Source organism: Aspergillus fijiensis (assembly GCF_003184825.1).
Source record: "Aspergillus fijiensis CBS 313.89 unplaced genomic scaffold BO72scaffold_59, whole genome shotgun sequence".
Taxonomy (NCBI): domain Eukaryota; kingdom Fungi; phylum Ascomycota; class Eurotiomycetes; order Eurotiales; family Aspergillaceae; genus Aspergillus; species Aspergillus fijiensis.
The window spans coordinates 71,765-91,537 of NW_024469035.1; the positions used below are offsets into that span (position 1 = coordinate 71,765).

The 19,773-nt window shown below is 53.0% G+C and overlaps 7 protein-coding genes and 2 non-coding genes across 9 annotated transcripts; 5 read left to right on the plus strand and 4 right to left on the minus strand.

The window, feature by feature from the left end:
- Positions 1-78: 78 nt before the first annotated feature.
- BO72DRAFT_471583 (threonine/serine exporter family protein) lies at positions 79-2,481 on the minus strand (the record flags this gene model as incomplete). The annotated part of the gene is made up of 1 exon (XM_040947095.1): positions 79-2,481. The coding sequence occupies one exon, from the start codon at positions 2,479-2,481 to the stop codon at positions 79-81; it is 2,403 nt and encodes an 800-aa protein (XP_040797482.1).
- A 1,129-nt stretch (positions 2,482-3,610) lies between these two features.
- On the plus strand, positions 3,611-6,085 carry BO72DRAFT_480187 (transcription factor domain-containing protein; the record flags this gene model as incomplete). Its single annotated transcript, XM_040947615.1, has 3 exons — positions 3,611-3,733; positions 3,802-3,856; positions 3,928-6,085. Exons 1-3 carry the CDS (start codon positions 3,646-3,648, stop codon positions 6,083-6,085), a joined length of 2,301 nt encoding a protein of 766 aa, XP_040797483.1. The 5' UTR covers positions 3,611-3,645.
- A 580-nt stretch (positions 6,086-6,665) lies between these two features.
- On the plus strand, positions 6,666-9,090 carry BO72DRAFT_518217 (allantoate permease). Its single transcript, XM_040949640.1, has 10 exons — positions 6,666-7,012; positions 7,086-7,179; positions 7,229-7,428; positions 7,479-7,552; positions 7,603-7,701; positions 7,755-7,927; positions 8,001-8,164; positions 8,223-8,526; positions 8,666-8,856; positions 8,939-9,090. Exons 1-10 carry the CDS (start codon positions 6,722-6,724, stop codon positions 9,008-9,010), a joined length of 1,662 nt encoding a protein of 553 aa, XP_040797484.1. The 5' UTR covers positions 6,666-6,721; the 3' UTR covers positions 9,011-9,090.
- Positions 9,091-9,430: 340 nt separating this feature from the next.
- On the plus strand, positions 9,431-9,502 carry BO72DRAFT_t245. Its single transcript has one exon. It is a non-coding gene; the product is annotated as a tRNA-Cys (tRNA).
- Positions 9,503-9,548: 46 nt separating this feature from the next.
- Positions 9,549-11,447, minus strand: BO72DRAFT_234319 (putative feruloyl esterase). The gene has a single exon (XM_040939877.1). It carries the CDS (start codon positions 11,335-11,337, stop codon positions 9,673-9,675), a length of 1,665 nt encoding a protein of 554 aa, XP_040797485.1. The 5' UTR covers positions 11,338-11,447; the 3' UTR covers positions 9,549-9,672.
- Positions 11,448-12,575: 1,128 nt separating this feature from the next.
- On the plus strand, positions 12,576-13,735 carry BO72DRAFT_462053 (glycoside hydrolase family 28 protein; the record flags this gene model as incomplete). The annotated part of the gene is made up of 2 exons (XM_040946551.1): positions 12,576-12,806; positions 12,857-13,735. The coding sequence occupies 2 exons, from the start codon at positions 12,576-12,578 to the stop codon at positions 13,733-13,735; spliced, it is 1,110 nt and encodes a 369-aa protein (XP_040797486.1).
- A 495-nt stretch (positions 13,736-14,230) lies between these two features.
- Positions 14,231-14,302, minus strand: BO72DRAFT_t246. Its single transcript has one exon. It is a non-coding gene; the product is annotated as a tRNA-Arg (tRNA).
- Positions 14,303-14,520: 218 nt separating this feature from the next.
- On the minus strand, positions 14,521-18,000 carry BO72DRAFT_499976 (MFS transporter; the record flags this gene model as incomplete). Its single annotated transcript, XM_040948874.1, has 7 exons — positions 14,521-14,623; positions 14,714-15,531; positions 15,600-15,689; positions 15,743-17,390; positions 17,446-17,730; positions 17,786-17,887; positions 17,951-18,000. The coding sequence occupies 7 exons, from the start codon at positions 17,998-18,000 to the stop codon at positions 14,521-14,523; spliced, it is 3,096 nt and encodes a 1,031-aa protein (XP_040797487.1).
- Positions 18,001-18,753: 753 nt separating this feature from the next.
- BO72DRAFT_451660 (uncharacterized protein) lies at positions 18,754-19,454 on the plus strand. Its single transcript, XM_040945542.1, has 2 exons — positions 18,754-18,864; positions 18,930-19,454. The coding sequence occupies exon 2, from the start codon at positions 19,218-19,220 to the stop codon at positions 19,389-19,391; it is 174 nt and encodes a 57-aa protein (XP_040797488.1). The 5' UTR covers positions 18,754-18,864; positions 18,930-19,217; the 3' UTR covers positions 19,392-19,454.
- Positions 19,455-19,773: the final 319 nt, after the last annotated feature.

Here is a 19,773-nt window from a genome sequence, read left to right on the forward strand (position 1 = left end):
CTCACTAATGTAAGCTTACCATTCGATAGTTCATAAAACAGCAACCAGTGCCATCCCCAGAACCTGAGCTCCTCCTCCCTAAAAGCTAAACAGCCCACTGCGCCGCTTTCCAAACGGATACACCACCAACGCGGCGACGAACAACCCGACCGTGATGCCGATCGCGACCTGAATCATTCCGAACCCCAAGATATTCGAGGATTGAGAATTCTGCGATGACGAGGTGGTGGTAGTATGGTTCTTGGTGACGTTGGAGCGGATCTGGTCGGCCGTGTCGACGCCGGTGATGAGGCTGCCGGTGGCGGCGAGGCCGGAGGGGACCAGCACGAAGATGGCCGGGAGGACGGCGGCGGCGGCGTGGCCGTGCCAGAGGCGGCTGTAGAGGTTGCCGATGACGCCGACGACGAAGGCGCCGACCGTGTTGGCGACCTGCGAGTTGTTGCCTAGGCGCGCGGAGACGAAGTAGTTGGTGACGTAGCCGGCCATGGAGATGCTGGTCATCACGGGGGCCTGCTTCCATTTGCCCTGGTTGACCACGAGGAGGCACAGCGAGAAGAGCGCGACGAAGGGGAAGCGCTGGAGGTACGGGTTTCTGAAGGCGCCAGCCGAGGGGCAGCTGAGGCTGGAGGTCGCCGTCTTGTCGATCAGCCCGTAGATCGTCGTGCCGACGGTGACGCCGTAGCCCAGGAAGAGCGAGTAGATGATCGCGTAGACCATCCGGATGGACCCGGCGACGATCTGGTGTGATTGCAGCTCCAGACTGCTGCACAGCACCGTGTAGCCGGGGAGGATGAGCGCGATCGAGGACTGCGCGATGGCCGAGAAGCAGAAGAGCCGGCCCGCACCGTGCGGGCGATGGATGCTGCCGAAGGCTCGCGCCAGGAAGGAGGTCAGCACCGCGGCCGTCACTTCGAAGACGTTGTTGTAGAGCACCGAGCGGGGCGCGATCACATGTTGCATGACCCCGAGCAGGCAGCCGTTGAAGAAGATGATGGGCATGTCGATGGGCCGCGCGCTGAATGCGAACGGTCCCACCATGGCCGTGGCGAGCCCGTACACAAACACGATTATCCATTTGTTGAACCGCGGCTTCTTCGTCATGAGCTCCTCCAGTTCGCCGGTGGCCTCTTCGATGCCGATCACGTCGTGAATGACGTTCTTATACACGTTGTGCGTGTCGGAGAGACGGCCTAGGTTCACGCCTTGCACCACGCGAACGAGCTTCACTTCCGTCGTTCTGGTGCTGGGGTCATCGAAGGCCATGATCATGCATCCCGGGACGTACAGGTACTGGCTCTCGATCTCCAGCACTTTCGAGGTCATCAGCATATATTCTTCCAAGCGATGAGTCGGGGCCCCGAACATCATCAGCGCTTTGCACAGCTGCATGATGTACCGCTGTCGTGCGATGATCTCGGCGATGCGGAGAGTCACCTGGATCTCATCTTCCAGTCGGAAGCTGCGCCGCCGAGAATGCTTGTCGCGGCGCCTTGAGGCCACGCCGAGAAGCTGGTTCGAGATCGGGGTGCTGGCGCCACTATGACTGGCGGCCCCAACCAAGGTGGATGTGGACATGTTGGGCGGCTTCTTGTACCATCGCGGCTTTCCCTTGCGAGGAGTGGTGGTCCCTGGGGTGCTTCCACCGAACGGAGTCCACATCCCCGAGGGCATGTTGAGTCCCCGAGTCGATTTTTGGATCTGATCCAGACCCCCGCTGAGGCGTAGCAGGTGCGACAATATCCCGCCGGTTGGTTGGCTCTCAGTGCCTGTTGCTCCACCAAGTTCGTCTGTGTCATCTGGAGGCATGTCGATTGCATGATGCAAGGCTGACTCGCGGCGAGTGCTCCGGCGACGCCCGGTATCGTCGTGCGTCAAGCCTCGGATGATGCGGTGCGCTTCCGAGCTACATGTAATCTGATCCTTGACCTCTGCCTCTTGATTGATTTGCACATCCGTGCTGCGACGACGGTAGTCGATCGGTTGCAGGTCATCCTCGCCTTCTGTTGGGCGACCCAGGCGAGCAGCCCAGTGGGCGGTCTTCTGTTTGACTGTATCCCGAAAAGCTCTGAGGCGTGTCTTCTTTGATCGCTTTTCTGCTGTGTTGAATTCACGAGATGGTGATCCCTCAAGGTCCTCCGGTTCCCATCTATAACCAGCTGCAGCCCGTGTATTCCGTCTCCGAGGTGCTTCCGTGATGTCTATGGATGGATGTGCTGACGAGCGACGCCGTAGATGAGATGATGTCTGGCTTAGGGGGCCGACCCCGGGCTGCCAGCCTCCATACGAGAACGTTCTATCTGCCCCGAAGTGAACGCGATGAACCTGTGCAGAATGCGGGCTGCCCGGGGAAGTGTCACTGTCTGAGCTTGCATTGCGCCGATCGTCCGGGTCCGAATGAATTTCATCCTGATGCTGCACGCTGTGATAGCTGATTGGGGAAGAGGAGCCACTTGACTCGCTACTTGATCTCTTTTCCGACATGGTGGCTACTAAGCTGTAATTTAGGTTTATTGCGTTAGTATCAGCCAGTCGAGGTCATAGAACTTCGATGGATGGAGTGAGGATTCACCAGACAGTGCTTGAACAATCAGGGAGCCGACACCCTGCACAAAGCACAAGTCTCCGTTGAAGTAGCAGTCATCTCATTGATTTTGCAAGACTGGGTATGCTAAGTGAAAACCTCAGTGGGAGCATCTGGCGGCTGAAAGAACAGCATGATAAAGGGATTGTCTCACGAAACATGATCATGTTGCATAGAGACTCATAATGAGACGCAGATGTCTAGGACCGTCTTAGAGTGCAGGACAACGCTTTACCGATACGGCAAACGTCATGCGCACCAAAGTATTGCTGGCAGTTGTCCGGGTAGAAGGCGCGAAGGTAAATGTAACCTTATCCGGAGTCGATGACGCAGTTCGATTCCAACAACTTCTCGGCATCAGTTGGCAACAGTGGGGCCAACCTCAGGTTTGAAGGCTGGGTAAGTACATCTCATTCGCTCAGGGTGAGCTCAGAACAATGTAATAAGGGGGATCTGTAGCATGCTAGACCTGTTATTCTTTACTGCCTGAGGCAGAAGGTAGCCTTCAGACTAATCTAGAACTTCATACACACATATTCACCGGCGGCGAAATAGCATGCAGGAAGTCAAAAAGAATCTAGAATGTAAGAGATACACCGAATGAAAACCTTTTGTGAAAGGTATGTACTGTAGGCAGTGACCGAAACGATTGTCCATGTCAGGGAAGTCAAACTTGGGCCTGAGCACTGTCACTCGCGTTTTGGAAAGAGATAGCAGTGACAATCCCTCTGCACACGGTGGGACAGATTCTATAGTATGGCTTGAAAGAGGGAATAAGTCATGAGTTCAAGATATCCCAGAAGTTGTTTAGATATGGCTAAGGATGAATTCACGAGACAAAAACGTGGGGAAGATAGAGGCGGATGACTAATTATTGCCTGGTCGGTCAACCCCACCGATTGGCCGGAGGAGGCCTCTGGGACTTTCCCTTGTGCGGCGTGGCGCCGGCACCAACTGGCAGGCAGTTCCACAACACGGCGGCGTGTTCTGGACTCTGCAACTTCTCCACGATTAAATCTTGTAATCTACTCGCAATTCTACGCGCAATACTCATTCCCCCTGTGATGGGCTCTCCTACCAAACCATACCAATGCCAGCGATGCCCCAGGACATTTGCTCGCCTAGAGCATCTTCAGCGTCATGACCGCTCACGTATAGACCCTCTTCTATCATTCATTCCATGATTTGAGATGACAAATTCAATTGACCCCGAGGCGCAGATACAAAAGAGAAGCCGTACATATGCACCAAATGCCCCAAGTCATTTACCCGCAAGTCAGTTACCACCGATTCTCTTCGATACTCTTCGATTTTGACACTTGAGAATCTCGCTAACACCTTAGTAGAGACCTATTGGCGCGTCACGAACGCCTGGCTCACAGCAGCCCGGCCCTGGATCCTACACCAACAAGCTCACCGCAGCCTGCTTCTCCTCAGGTTTTCGACGGACTTAATGTTCTGGCATCAGCAGTGGCTGGTCGTCCGCTTTCGCCAACTCCTCGGCAGGGTCAGCCGATAATTACTGCTTCCCCAGCATCCTTCCCAGTGCCGTTAGCGGACACGGTTCCAGGGCATACGGTCGCAAACTCCCAAGCGGCGGCAGCAGCGCCTCCTGAAGCTCCTGGGTTTACCGAACCTTTTACCAGCTATGGCCAGTCTATCTCCCATGATGGGGATGACTTCACCACTTTCCTAGATAGCATTCCGCTTCCAAGTCACCCTTACTCACCCACTTACCAACCACTTCCTCTCTTCCCTGCCTTCCATTTTGACCCAGCAACTTCGGAATACGGTCACACCGTTGCGAAGGACAAGTCAGTCAATGAAATTGGCTCACCTTCCACACCTGTATTGCCTCGACATGGAACGCAGTTGCCATCACTCCAACCGGACAGGACTCAGGCACCCTATAAGGCTCGTGAGCCTAGTAGCCAAATATCGATAACGACGCAGTGCAGGGACCGCATTATTGCAACTCTGACAGACTATGCCAACGTCGTCCATGAACCGTTTGTCCCGTCGCGACACGCCTTATCCCGCTGTCTTGGTGGGTATATGAATGGTTTTCATGACCACTATCCATTTTTGCACGTCGCCACGCTGGACACGGATGCGACTCCCGTGCATCTGCTTCTCTCTATGGCTGCTTTAGGAGCCCAGTACTGCCGCGAGCCTGACACGAGCTTGGAACTATTTAAGGTTGCAAAGGCCGTCACTCTTGAGCATGTCCGGAGAGAATTCCAGTGGGGTTGCTCCACTCACCAAATGGCAAATCATGTCGATAAGGCGGTCAGAGATCAGGATATCATCGAAACCATTCAGGCATTTCTCATATTGATGTCCGTTTCATGCTGGTTTGAGCGCGATCCCCCACATCACGAGGCTCTTTACATGCGAAGCGTCATGGAAACTCTTCTTCGACAAGGGGGATTAAACGAGCTGCCGGCACAGGATGGGACTTGGGAGAGCTGGGTCCGCAACGAATGTGTCAAGAGGACGAAGCTGATCGTCTTTTGTTTTTTCAGCGTGCATACTATCGTGTTTGACATACCGCCGCTGATCTTGACTGAAGAGCTCACTCTTGACTTGCCTTGCACAGAAAAAGAATGGAATGCGACGAGTGCGAGCCAGTGGCTTATGGAGAGAAGCCAAAGCCGCGGGGAGCCTAAGCTACAAGCTGCCTTGAATGCACTTTTTCCACAATCATCTGGAGCCAAAGGTCGCCTTGAAAGCTTTTCCTCAATGGGCGGCTATGTACTGATCCACGCAATGATTCAAAACATTTGGTTGATGCAAAAAGCCAGTCGCCTCCCCGTCTCCAGTGGTGGCTTCTTATCACCAGCAGTGATCAATTCTCTAGAACAGGCGTTAGAAAACTGGTGTCAGTGCTGGGAACACAACCAGGAATCCTCCATTGATCCTTTTAACCCTCACGGTCCGCTCTCTTTTACCTCGACAGCTCTCCTCCGTCTAGCATATATCCGTCTCAATGCCGATTTCAGCTCCGCGCGACGATTACAAACCTGGAACCCGGATGAGATAGCCCGTTCTTTGAAGGATGAGTTATGTGTGCAACGGAGCGATAGACTTACTCGCGCCGCATTACACTGTGCTCATGCGCTCAGCACACCCATCAAACTGGGCATAAACTATGTGGCGCACACTCTTGTCGTGTCCTGGTCCAATCAATACGCCTTGTGCTCGCTTGAATGTGCCGTTCTACTGGCCAAGTGGCTAGAGGTGGCGACGGTCTCAAATCCAGAGCCGAGTCTCACTGAACAAGAGAGCAAGCTGCTTGAATTTGTTTTAGAGATGGTCATGGAAGTCCAGCACGGGGTTTCCCGCGATTGGCTCCTGTCGAATAACACAAGACTAAGTGCAACTGTGACAAGGCTCTGGGCGAGGTTGTTTACAGGAGATTATATATGGCAGCTGGTCAACCTAATAGGTCGCTCTCTCAATCGATACGCCGAGATACTGGAACCCACAAATGGCCCGGTGTGAACCAGCTGGATTGCCATCATATACATAGATTTTAGATTAGAAGATACCCCAATTTAGAGAAATCCCATTAGTCCAGGCGCTGTGTGAGGTAGCCATTGCGTTTTTCATCAATGTGGAATTGAGATGGGCAAGCAAGGGCAGCCCCTCAAGATGACGCCATCCTCACCCTGAAGGCATCACCGCTACACTATCTTCGCTCCCTCATGCCGCACCAACGACTTGGCAAAGACGAAGAAGCGGGGAGTGTTGCCTCTAGGTGAACCCTGCTGTGGATGCCGATGTCTGGACAAATCCCGTTGAAGTACGCTTATCTATCCCCCCTTGACAATCCGAACTAGGGATTGCGAGCTCACGGCGAGGTACATACAATGAGGGCTTTGGTGTACTCTATCAGGGCGACTTTCCTTTCTATAGCATGCTTTCTATCATTGCATCCGGCTCTATCGCCGAAGAGCGGCGATAAATGTTCTCGATCAACCAGTGGCAGTATACGCGACCAGCTTGGCAATGGCGTGCTAAAAATCTCGACAGTTCAAATTGGAGACAACCTGCCTCTCATGAGGTATCGCGGATCTTGAAACTGGACCTCGTACAATTGTCACTCTGTGCTTCCTTAGAGACTTGCCTTGGCGCAACATGGCTAAAACAAGCGACATCGACCAACAGTCCGTTGGTCCACACCCAACGAGTCACTCAGCCGTACAAGACTCGGTCGGAAGCAAAGATGGCGTCTATGTCCAGACACAGCAGTTCAACGATAGCGCTTCCGACTTACAGGGACACAATCCGTTCGCGGACCCAGAGGTCGCGGAGCGCTACGCTATGATCTACGAGAAGGCGCAGTACGAGTGTCGACACGTCTTTGATCCGACCCTCACATGGACCCCGGAGGAAGAGAAAGCGTTGGTTCGCAAGCTGGACTGGCGTGTGTGTCTGTGGGCTGTATGTCAACTTCTGTTACTGTTTGTTTGCATTACTTGCTCACTGACTGGTTATTTAGTGTGTGATGTTCTTTGGTCTTCAGGTTGACAGGGGCAATCTCGTCCAAGCGGTGTCAGATAATCTGCTGAGTGACCTTGGGTTGACGACTGATGGTAAGACAGCCAGTCACCTTGCATTATGACCTGGAGTTAACATGGTTAGACTACAACACCGGTAACACTATCTTTCTCGTTTCCTTTCTGCTTGCAGAGTTGCCGTCGCAGTTGGTGTCTAAGAAGATGGGCCCGGATCGGTGGATCCCGATGCAGATGACCCTTTGGTCTATCGTTGCAGCAGCCCAGGCTGGCTTGACTGGAAAGCGGACTTTCTACGCTACGAGAGCGCTTCTGGGAATTCTCGAGGTAAACGAATCTTTCGGGAGATTGCTTCCTTGCTCTAACCTTTTCAATAGGGTGGTTTTATTCCTGATATTGTTCTGTGGTTGTCGTACTTCTATACCAGCAGAGAACTCCCGACTCGTTTAAGGTGATCATACTTCGCTGGGCTCGTGACATATATACTCATCTTTCCCTTAGTATCTTCTGGACTGCTCTTTCATCCACTACCATTATCACCTCATTCATTGCATTCGGAGTTCTTCATATGCGGGGCATCCAAGGCATGGCCGGCTGGAGGTGAGTAGATGCTTCTTGAGCCTCGTAGGCGTGCACTCACGCATGGTATCCAGGTGGCTTTTCCTTATCGAAGGGCTGATCACACTACTCGTCGGTCTGGCTTCGTTCTTTCGCATGCCTGCCTCTGCCGTCGACACAAAGAAGTGGTTCCGGCCCCAGGGATGGTTCACGGATCGGGAAGTCAGCATCGTAGTTAACCGAGTCCTTCGAGACGACCCTTCCAAAGGTCAGCATTTGCATCTCTGCTTCCTCTTGGAACATTCTCTCTCAGACCCATGAAGCTCACACCACATCACCAGGGGACATGCACAATCGGCAGCCCATCACCCCTCGCCGCCTCTGGAACTCCCTGCGCGACTACGACCTCTGGCCCATCTACATCCTCGGCCTGATCGTCTACATTCCCCAAACACCCGTTTCGGCCTACATAACGCTCACACTTAAGAGTGTCGGCTTCAGTACGGTGAGTCACGAATCCCTCGTCAGCTCCAGCACGATCAACTAACATTGACATCAACCAGTTCACCACGAACCTCCTCACCATCCCTTCCAGCGTCGGCCACATCATCACCCTCCTCCTCCTAACCCGCCTGAGCGAATATCTCAACGAACGCACCTTCGTCGCCATGCTCCAAAGCATCTGGACCCTACCCTGCGTCATCGCCCTGCGCTTCTGGTCCGGCACCATGAACAACGCATGGGGCACCTTCGGCCTCGTAACAACGCTGCTGTGCTACCCGTACTGCCACGCAATTCTGGTCGGATGGACCTCGAAGAACTCAAACAACGTGGGCACGCGCACGATCTCCGCGGCGCTGTACAACAGTGAGCTGCCCCTTACCCCTACCACCCTTCCCAATAGCAAAGTTCTGGAGTGATTCATCTTCATACGATGAGAACCAACCCACCCTCGCAAGCCCCTGTGAACCCAAGTGCTAACGTTAACACCCCCTGCTACATCTAGTGTTCGTCCAAGTCGGCGGTATCATCGGGAACAACATCTACCGTACAGACGACAAACCCAAGTACCGTCGGGGAAACTCCGTGCTTCTGGGCATCAACGTCCTCGCGATCGTGCTGTTCTTGCTTACGAAGGTCTACTATACTTTGCGGAACAAGCATAGGGACAAGGTTTGGAATGCTATGACGGAGGAGGTGGGTTCTTTCTTGTTACTCTATTCCCACTGCCCATAGCATTCGATACGGTTACTGATAGTCCCTCTTTTCTATCGTGCAGCAACGACAGCATTATATCAATACCACGACGGAAACTGGGAGCAAGCGCTTGGATTTCAGATTTGCGCATTGATCTTCGCTGTGGCCTAGTGTCTGTCAATTGTGGATTGTGTATGTGCTCGGTCAGACTCAGATAGGTGTGCGATGATGAGCTACCTTGTCGGTATGTGACTGCAAATGCCAACGGCTTCATCGGGATGGCGAGTGTTCGACCCGAAATGTGGATATATATTAGCGAACTCACGGCTGTTGTGCGAAAGAAAGGATTAGAATCAACCATGCCAGAATATCCTATCCTCATCAAGCCAGGTTGTAGCCCACAGTTACCCGACGGACTCCTAGAGGAAAAGATCCAGGAATTGAGAGATTTGGGGGCGGTCATATGTTATGGCTGGATGACGCCGAATAGATGAAAGAGATGATGACTTTTGGGAAGATGGTCGATTATGTCACTTGAGTATAATTTGTGCTGCGTGATGACGTATCATCAAATGGGTCGGTAGCTCAGTGGTAGAGCGTAGGATTGCAGATCCCGAGGTCACGCGTTCGATCCGCGTTCGGCCCTCTCTTTTTTGCTTTTGTCTGTCCTCCTTCACAGACCATGTCCCCAAGTCACAAAGGAGCCTACATTGAATTTCTGTAGTTAGGCTACCACCATATTGTACATCCTCATCTACCACAACACCTACCTCCTAAAAGTCTATGTCAACCTACCTATTATACTTTACCCATCTTCTATGCCCAAACGACTGTCTCAACATCGTCCCAGCCCCATCCAACATACAAAGGCCAGCCCGTCCGATCCTCGGGTTCTCCCATTGATCCCCAACAGCCGAAACCTTCAGGCTTATCAGGATCTCCTCCCAGGTAGGTGACTACCAACGGGTCTGGACACACAATTCTCGACAGACTCCCATCTTCCGATACAGCCGGAAGGCTATCTGGGGCCATTCCCATTTCCACCCATGTTGTCAGTGCAGCCATCATGGCCGAAGGAGCAGGGCCCGGCCCTGAGCCACAGTGGCCGACCCCTGGAGCCTCGAAATACCGGTAAAAGTCCCTGACCGCAGGATCACGCTCTGCCACGGCCGCATAGTAGGCCTTGGACCCACCGGGAGCTATTTTCTCGTCGTTCAGCCCATGCCAGTGAATGATCTTACCGCCGCGCTTCTTGAATTCGTGAAGGTCAGGAGAGTCGGCGCTGATTATGGACCGATAGCCGGCGACCGAGAGACGGAACAAGCCTTCAAACTCTGGATATGTCAACTTCAACTGATATAGATCTAGATCTGGGTTCTGCGCGAGGAACAGCGACAGCCAGTCGATCACAACGCGATAGAGCGTAGGGCTGCAATTATGATTGTGGACCGCTTCTGATGAGGAGCACTCAGTGCCATGCCACAACGAACCTCGTGAAAAGCCATGCCATAAAGGCACACCATACTGATCGCGCATGCCCTGCCACATCTTCTGGGCCAGAATGACCACATCAAGCGTAATCTCAACGTCGACTCCATCACCGCAGTCGACATGCTTGCCGACAAGGAGAAGCGCATTGAAGTCACAAAGGTCTGGCTCGGTAATGATTCCATCGATGACTCCATCACGATCGTCGCAGGCCTTGATGACCTCCGCAGCAATAGCGTTCATCACACAGGGAGATGGATGGATGTTCAGCAGACGCATCGCAAAGTTGGACCAATAGCTCGCCGGCATCGAATGCGCCCAGCTGAGAGATGGAGAACCCGCTAAAATCCCATCAAAAGCATCGGGAAACCTCTGCGCGAGCACCATTCCCTGGCGGCCGCCCCCGGAGCATCCGTTCCAGTAGGAACGCTTCGGCACCTCTCCGTAGAATTGTTGGACAACGTCTTTCGCCAGAATAGCCATCTCGGACAGAGCGACGGAGGAGAAATCCAGCAGCCGGGCCACGTTCACATGCCCCGACTCGTCATCGAGCGCCCATTCTCGTGCCGACGGGGCGAATGCATTATGCCCCAAGTCGGAGCTAACTGCTGCATACCCCTCGGCCACGGCCATGGCCGTGGCACTGTCACCGCGGGTCCCCGCAAAATCGTCGCCACCGATGCCCTGCAGGCGCTTGTTCCAACCCGAGAGAGGTAGCCACACCTTGATGTTAATCAAATCATCCCAACCGGGGTGGGTGTAAGTCAGGCTGACATTGCAGAAGGTCACGCTGACTCGACGATGCTTGATTGGATTGACTTGAAGTCCGTCAATCTCCATGTCGAACACAGGGAAGACCATCGACGCCACCACTTCGATACCCGGGAGAGAGGGTCGATGGATCTGGAGGGGCGAACACTCAGCTGCTGTGAGTGATGTGAACAAACTGACCTCGATGGCCAAGAGGGATAGGATGAAACTAAACCAATCCATGACTACTGATACTGTATACTCGTTGATAGTGATAGCGATAGATGAATGTGATCAGCATCGCTACCTGAGACTTCTCATCCTCATTACATGCGGCGGGTTTCAACTTATTTCCGGCAGGTGCGATCAAACGAAAAAAGGCAGTCTCACTGCGCCCGCCATCTCAACTTCTACAACAACTTCTACAACATTCAAGCCCACTGTGATAAACAGGGAGGATATCAATGATAATACTCAACAACGCCGGCAAAACTTTCGTCGCCAAGGTACAGAAACGAAAAATTCGCCGCACCGATTGTGAAGCTAAACAAAGGGGTTTGACTCCGGGCCATCCGAAGTACGAAGACGAGATCGGCAACCCTCAGGCCTCTGCAGAAGCATTCACTAAGAAAGAGCGACGTTTTGGATTCGTGGAAGATAATCCTCCTGGATTCACTTGTCGCCAGAAAAACCGGCGTACAGTTTCCGGCGAGTTGCTTAGCCGCTTCTGGAGCGGAAGGAATGCCCTTAATATCGTCTGATATGAGCCAAGAAGTCGGAGATGATTCTTGGCAGTATGCAGGGGCAGCTCGCGTCGCTCACCATGACGAGGCCTACGTACTCAGTGTACTCGAGACGAGCCTCTTGAGGCAAGAAGCAGGGTCTTTCCGACCGTTCCGCCCCAGGGTTGTTGGCCCGCTGAGCAATGATGATGCGCCGTGCCGCCACGACTGATGGATGCTTCGTTTCGTATCGTGCCATGCCCAGCAAAACAAGACTCGTCACACAAGACTAAGACTTGCTAAGCAAGTTGCCAAGCCGACTGGCTCGGACATCGGATGTTTGCACTGCATTTGAACCCCAAATTTGCCGAAGCAGTGCGGCATGGGATCGGCAGTCAGGGCCCACCGTGGAACCCGAGCTATTCTGTTTGAGACTTGATGACGACGATCATCATTGATTGGGATTCTCTGAGGCGTCGAGACGCCGACTGCCGAGCCAACGGACGGGTATGGTGAAACAGCGTGGATTCGAGGAGGTCCGTGGAGCGCCCGATAGCCGTTCGAGATTGATATCGGGCGGGACCTGTTATCGAGGACCTGGACCTATGAGTAGAAGCTGCCTTCACGGTATAAAAGCTTTACTTCTTTTCTTGCTCTGATCATCTCAACAACCACGTTCTCTCTTTCGATTCTGTTGATCAGACACTCATTCCTTCCTTTATTCACTCTTTATCACGATTCTGTTGACCAGAATCCATCATGCACTCCTTCCAGCTTCTCGGCCTGGCCGCTGTCGGCTCCGTCGTCTCGGCCGCTCCTACTGCGTCTCGTGTCTCCGACCTTGTGAAGAAGTCCTCTTCTACCTGCACTTTCACCTCTGCCAGCGAGGCTAGCGAAAGCATCTCTTCGTGCTCCAACGTCGTCCTCAGCAACATCGAGGTGCCCGCCGGAGAGACACTTGACCTGTCCGACGCCGCTGACGGTGCCACCGTAAGTTTTCCTACAACAGTCACTAGCTTAGACCCAGCTAACGATACCAGATCACTTTTGAGGGTACCACCAGCTTCGGCTACGAGGAATGGGATGGTCCTCTTATCCGTTTCGGCGGCAAGCAGCTCACCATCACCCAGTCTGACGGTGCTGTCATTGACGGTGATGGCTCTCGCTGGTGGGACAGCGAGGGCACCAACGGTGGCAAGACCAAGCCCAAGTTCATGTACGTCCACGATGTCGAGGATTCGACCATCAAGGGCCTGCAGATCAAGAACACTCCGGTGCAGGCCATCAGTGTGCAGGCGACCAACGTCTACCTGACCGACATCACCATCGACAACTCCGACGGTGACGACAACGGTGGCCACAACACCGACGGATTCGACATCAGCGAGAGTACTGGCGTGTACATCAGCGGTGCTACCGTCAAGAACCAGGATGACTGTATCGCCATCAACTCCGGCGAGAACATCCTCTTCACCGGCGGTACCTGCTCCGGTGGCCACGGTCTGTCCATCGGCTCCGTGGGTGGCCGTGATGACAACACCGTCAAGAACGTGACCATCTCGGACTCAACCGTCACGGACTCGGCCAACGGTGTCCGCATCAAGACCATCTACGGCGACACCGGTGATGTTAGCGAGATCACCTACTCCAACATCCAGCTCTCCGGCATCACCGACTACGGAATTGTCATCGAGCAGGACTACGAGAACGGCAGCCCTACTGGTACCCCCTCCACTGGTGTCCCCATCACCGACGTGACCGTCGATGGTGTCACCGGCTCGATCGAGGATGACGCTGTCCAGGTCTACATCCTCTGCGGTGACGGCAGCTGCTCCGACTGGACCTGGTCCGGCGTTGACATCACCGGTGGTGAGACCAGCTCCGACTGCGAGAACGTTCCCTCCGGCGCTTCTTGCTAGAGGTAGACAGGGGCTGGTGTCCGAGCCGCTTCTTATTTTTGTTTATCAGGTTGCGGCACAATACCAAATCAAGATGCCCGGCTTTCATCTGTTAACTCCGAATGTATAATACTTTTATCTTCATAGCCAATAAAGCTACACTACTGCTTAAGTCACATTTTAAGACATGATATTGTTTCCAGAGCATTGGTAACTATCGCTCTTGTTTAAATACCCTTGAATTCGCCCTAAGTCAGCTGCGACAAACCCAGACTCGACCAGCTATAATACCTCGGGTCAAGCGGAAGAGTAAGCCTCCCAAGATATAGACAGACCCGTCCCAATTCCTGGTTAGGTAGGTATTCTGCTGGTTCCTTCGGCGATTGCAAGCACGATATCACACGTAAAAGATAAAAAAAAAAACATGAATTGATGTATAAGTCCGTAGTCAACGAGTCTTCGGGGCGAGATTCCCTCCCGTGCGGCATGCAAAGGTGGGAAAAAAGCAAAAAGAAATGACCTACGCAGGGCTCGAACCTGCAATCTCTTGATTCGTAGTCAAGCGCCTTACCATTGGGCCAGCAGGCCTTGCTGTTGTAATAGTGATGCAATAAAATTAATATAAGACATGCTGTTCAAAATAGTCCTTACCGAGAAGTGACCCGATAAGTGGATAGGTTTACTTGCCCCTGATGTCAAGTGCGTGCCGCTTCTCGGCGTAGAAGCAGATATGTAATCAACTACATTGATAGATATGATTATGCATTATACAGTTTATTCTGAACCACATGCACCTGTCAGTCAGTTCAAGCATCGGCCTCCGACATCAAGCGTTGCGATTCCGCGTTCTCCTGCGCGTGGCGCACGTGGAACTCGAAGCTCAGTTCTCCGACGAGACTTCTCACATCACTGAACATATCATGTTAGCGACTGTTTGTTTCTCAGAGGAAGGGAGAGAGAAACGAGAGAAACGAGAGAAAGTCGCACAGATAAACATACCGTAACAGATCATCCAAAGTGAAGCTGACCACCGACCGCAGCACCTCCAGACAGACAAACGCCGAAAACGCCGGATCCTCGACGTGGCGGATGCTCAGCAGCTCGCCGTCAATGCGCTGCAGCTCCCGCGCTAACGGGAAGGAGTCGCCCGTCGCGAGGTACGGCGGCAGCGGCTGCGCGTTGGTCATGGACGCCGACAGATGGCAGAGCAGCGAGGTGATCTGGTGCGACCTGAAGCCCGCGGACTGCAGCGCGATTGACGCCAGTCTCGCTACCCATTTGTTTTCTTCGGAGTTGCTGCCGGCGCCGGGCTGGCTGTCGATGGATAACGCGTCCAGGGTCTGCGTGGTGTGGGCCATCAGCGCCATGCTGGTGAGCGTGCGCTGGATCTGGCCGATGATGCGGTCGTAGGTCGGCTTGGGGAATCTGCCGCCGATCGGGGGCTCGAAGGTGCTGAAGTGGCTGTGCATCCGGAGGCTGTTGAGGAGGATCATCTCCTCCTTGAAGATCTTGTGGCGGGTATGGTCGAGGTGGTGGGCGGCGGAGCGCACGTCGTCGTCGACGCTGCCGAGCGAGCCGTTGAGCCAGAGCTCGATCGTCGTGTGCATGCAGCTGTAGAACTTGGCGAGGACAAAGAGGCCCCGTCCGAGCGCTTTGCGGAGGGTCGATTTGGCGGTGATCGGGTACGGGAAGATCACCCAGAAGAAGGAGATGGCGCAGCCGGCGGCGACTGCTGCGAGTTTGTAGGGGCCGAAGATGTAGATGGGGTAATAGGGCTGGCCGTTGGAGGTGGCGACTTCGACTCCGAGTTTGCGGACCTAGAGAACGTTGAAAGACAGTTAGACCTGAGGATTGTTTGGATGGAATGCAGAGAGGGCGGACGGACTTGTAATTCGTATCCGACGATAACGTTGAATGTCACTATGGCAATTACGGTTGCGCCGAAGTACTGCGGAACCTTGATGTAGAAGTAGTACTGCCAGGTGAGTCAGCGATGAGTGATTGAGAGTTCTTCCCCAACAGACGTACTTCAAATATGTTTCCAATGTAAAGGAACACTATGACTCCGGCAGTCTTTCCATCCACTATGTACCACACGATCAAGCTCAACACCATCGACACGACAGTCGCGGCAATTCGAGCCACAAAGCCGAACATCGTCTGCCCACTGGTTGGGTTCATACCGATCACAATGACAATCATGGCCCAGATGCATCTTTGGTGAATGAAGAAATCTTGAGTCTGTCGCAGGAAGGCTAGGATACCGACGCAAAATGCCGCTGCTGCCACCCGAAATCCGAAAATGCTCTGCTCAGACTTGATAACTTTCGATATGATGCGAAGCACTACGCTTCCCTTCTCAAAGACATTGGCAGGCGGCAGGTGCTCGGGGTCTGGAAATGTCTCTGCTTCGCGCTCTTCATAGACAGCGGAGGGATTGACATGGGAAGACTGTCGCCGGCCAGAGCCTTCCCCGGATTCCTGTTGTTCAGAATCAGGAGACAACCACTGCAAGATAGTCTTCTGTTTGGGAAAAATGAGTCGGCTGCGCTTCATCGTGCCATCATCAATCTTATTATCCGCGAATTTGACCAGGTCGAGTGTCGCCTTCAAAATGTTGTCTTGCAAATGGCCCATGTACAGAATCATGAAAAATTCCTGTTTCACGTCGGGATCAGCTGCGACGGCTCTCTGATCGTTGTTTGAAGAGGCATCGTCGGCCTTTTCGGACAATGAGAATGCCTCGAGAGATGCCAGGGTTCTCGTGAGGTCTTTGCGTCGGGAATAGTACTGGCTTATTTCTTGCTGGAATCGTGCCGTGAAGCCCTGCTGCAACGGACTAAGCATGCCGCCTGTTGCCTCTTCATCTTTCTCTTGGTACGATTTCTCGATGTGCTTCCTCTTCTTTAGTTCCAAGCTCAACAGAACATATTGCAAGCCAATGTTAACTAGGCGAGCAGACTCTACCAATCTTTTATGAAGTGTCTCGGCAACTTTCTGTAACTCAGCCTGCTTCGTTGGTGCCTCGTCATTCTCACACGACCCAAAGCTGTTGTTGCGGGTCCCTTCATTTTTCACAATCATATCGAGGATTTCAGGAAGCATTGCCATCCCTGACAGGGGCAGCAGAAGGCTTTGTAGCAGACCACCAATACCACTCAAATCATCAGCCGATAGCTTTCCCCAGGCGATCTCATCCTTCGAGTAGAACATATCCGACTGCAACTTCCCATGCAAGGCATTCAACTTTGTTATTGCCGCGCCGAGAGCTCCCTTCTTTGCTTCCAAACTCGAGTCCCCGTTGTTCCCTGCTTCGCCCAAACTCCGAGCAGTCCGGGTTCGACTAAGAAGACTCTGGTCGCCAGTCCACACATCTGGGCTCTCCCCTACGAAGTCGATCTGAGCTCGGAGCACGGCGTCAATCTGCGCGACGTAGCCCTTGATGTCCTCGAACACGTGCCCTCGGCTCGTGATCGGTAATATGAAGAGAGAGACACCGATGGCAATCGCAAAGCCCAGCATAAACCCTTTCAACAATCGGCTGACAAAGCTCAAACCATCAGATAGTGTCACAAATGTCCCAGCTCGGGTGATGGTCACTGAGCAGAAAATCGAGAACGCCACCATAGGATCCTGCAGCTCCATCGGTTTCCAGGCACGGATCGTATTTGCACCCCTACAAAGAACTGTCAGCTTTGCCTGCAGCAGCACAGTCGAGGCGGCGCAATTACCAGATCATAAATATTAGCCATATGGCAGATACGGCACAGGCATCGCTGCTGAAGCCAGTGCGGACACTCTCGCTTGCATCTTTCGGAGTGTTGTGTTCTCTTGCCTTCACAGCACAGAATATCGCCAGACAACAGAGTGATGCGGATACGCATGTGGACAGGAGATCAAAGAACATGATCTTCATGAATTTCGCGCGGGGCATGAGAGCCTGCGACAGGACGGAGATCAACGCGGATAGGTAGCCAATAGTCAGTGTGATGTCCGCAATAGAACTGCTCTGATAACTACAATGGATGTAAGTCGACTGCTTTGATATGTGTCGATACTAGGTTCGCTCACATTGCGATGACAATGGTCGGTGGCAAAGCACCTTTCAACATCATGAGAAAGGTTCGAGTATCCAGGCCCAGGCGTCGCCTCCAAGTCCTCGGGTTGAGTGCGCTGTGAGGCATTTCTCAGCTCCTGCTTACTGTAGATTAAGGCATCGAGTGCGGAATCTCATACCTGAGCACCTTGGACAGTCTGGATCCACCAGAGCTCCGAGGAGGAGCCATGGTGTGTCAACTGTGTCTCGTGCAATGTATTGCTGAATCAGGTGGACTGATTGATCGAAAAGTTCAGTATGATATATGAGGAGACTCGAAAGATGCTCGAGAGAGGACAGGATGGAAAATTCATCCTCTCGTGATCTGAACTAGCGTTGTTGATCGAATCGCCGACGTCCGGGGCCGCATCCGGATCGGGTTGCCGTGCCTGAAATCCATGGCGCCTGCCGAGCTAAATGCCGACTCGAAAGTTTCTTTTCCTTTGACTAAGTTTTCGAAGGTGGACGATCATTGAGATACTGTCTTTGGATCGAGTGATATACGTAGTACAGCCTGGTAGTAGTTTCAGTCACACCGGGCTGTTCGATTATCGACTTGAGCTGATCACTGCTGATGCAGATTGAGCGTTGACGAAGGGTGGGTGGTGTATTTGGTGGAAGACAGTAGTTAGTATGATTATCAATTGGAGTTGACTTTGATCCGATCCTTTCACATCTTCCCAGGCTATCAATACTGCCCTACGGAGAAAAATTTGAGGTTTTTGCAGGCCTTCGGAAATAGACCCAGCAATTCCATGGCTATCAGAGTCGGCAGGGAGAAGGACAAGCATTATTGATTGTATCCAGGCGGGATAAGTCTTTACCCGCTGCTCTGAGCTTTGATCACCTGACCAGATGCATACTTTATGCATCCCGCAGTCAAGATGAGTCAGGAATGAGTGTCTGCCTGCGACACAACTCAGGTGATGGCTCTTCTCTCATACGCATTTCCCCCTTCCGGCAAATGACAGCATCCAAACCTGTTGAGCAACCATGATAAGTCCCTCATAGTGCATCGACACAGAGGAGCGCCCTCCTGGCCAGTCAATCTGAGGTATTTTCAAGTTGTGGTTGCAGAACTGGGTGTGACTGACCAGTGCTGGTGTTGATAATGAGCAGCCATCCCCTCCATCATCGCATTTCGGACTGCCTTACGCGGCGCCACGGAGGCTTTGGACATCACCCCCGCATTGGCATGTTTACGAATACTACCCCGCTCACTGGCCAAGACCTGTCAAACGAGGCTGCATCAAATGTGGTAGACTGGAATAGGTCGAAAGTACTGTACAGGACTGTACATGAGTACTACAAATGACCTCATTTATGGACAGCTGGCGCCAGTGTCGTGTGGTCCAGTCTCCCAAGCACGAGGAGGCGACAAATCGCGCGACTAGTTGACTTTGCAACATGGAATGCTCTAGCACCTGGCTGTCTCTGCCACGCCTTGGCACGTTCCTGTTATCCATCGGGGCCATCATGTCATCTCAGCACTTACCATGGTCCCCGGGAAGTTATTCTCCTCAGCCACAACGTAGCGTTGGTGCTGGTGGAGGAGATAGTGGGCCCCAGATATGTGGCTGAGTCTGTGACGCAGGGGTCGGAGACTCGGAGCCCTACCAGGCGGGAATAGCGTTGACGATGAGACGTTACTGAGTCATAGAGAACTCAACCGAGGCGTAGCTGGATCGAAAGAAGTCCAAGCTAAAGAAAGGAATGTCAAATTGACTACCAAACTGTAAACGTAACCTAATGGCGATGGATGACGCGCTCTCTGTTTGCACACATCTTGCCTTCTTCTGACCTCGGCCATGTGACGCGTTACCCAAAGCTGTTGCCAGCCGTGGCAACGACCCAAGCATGCAGTGCCCGTCCCGGATGACGATGATGTATGATTGGGTATGATACGGGTGACAATACAGGTACGTCGGACTTCGGAGGAATCCCTCCGACTGGGACGAGGCTA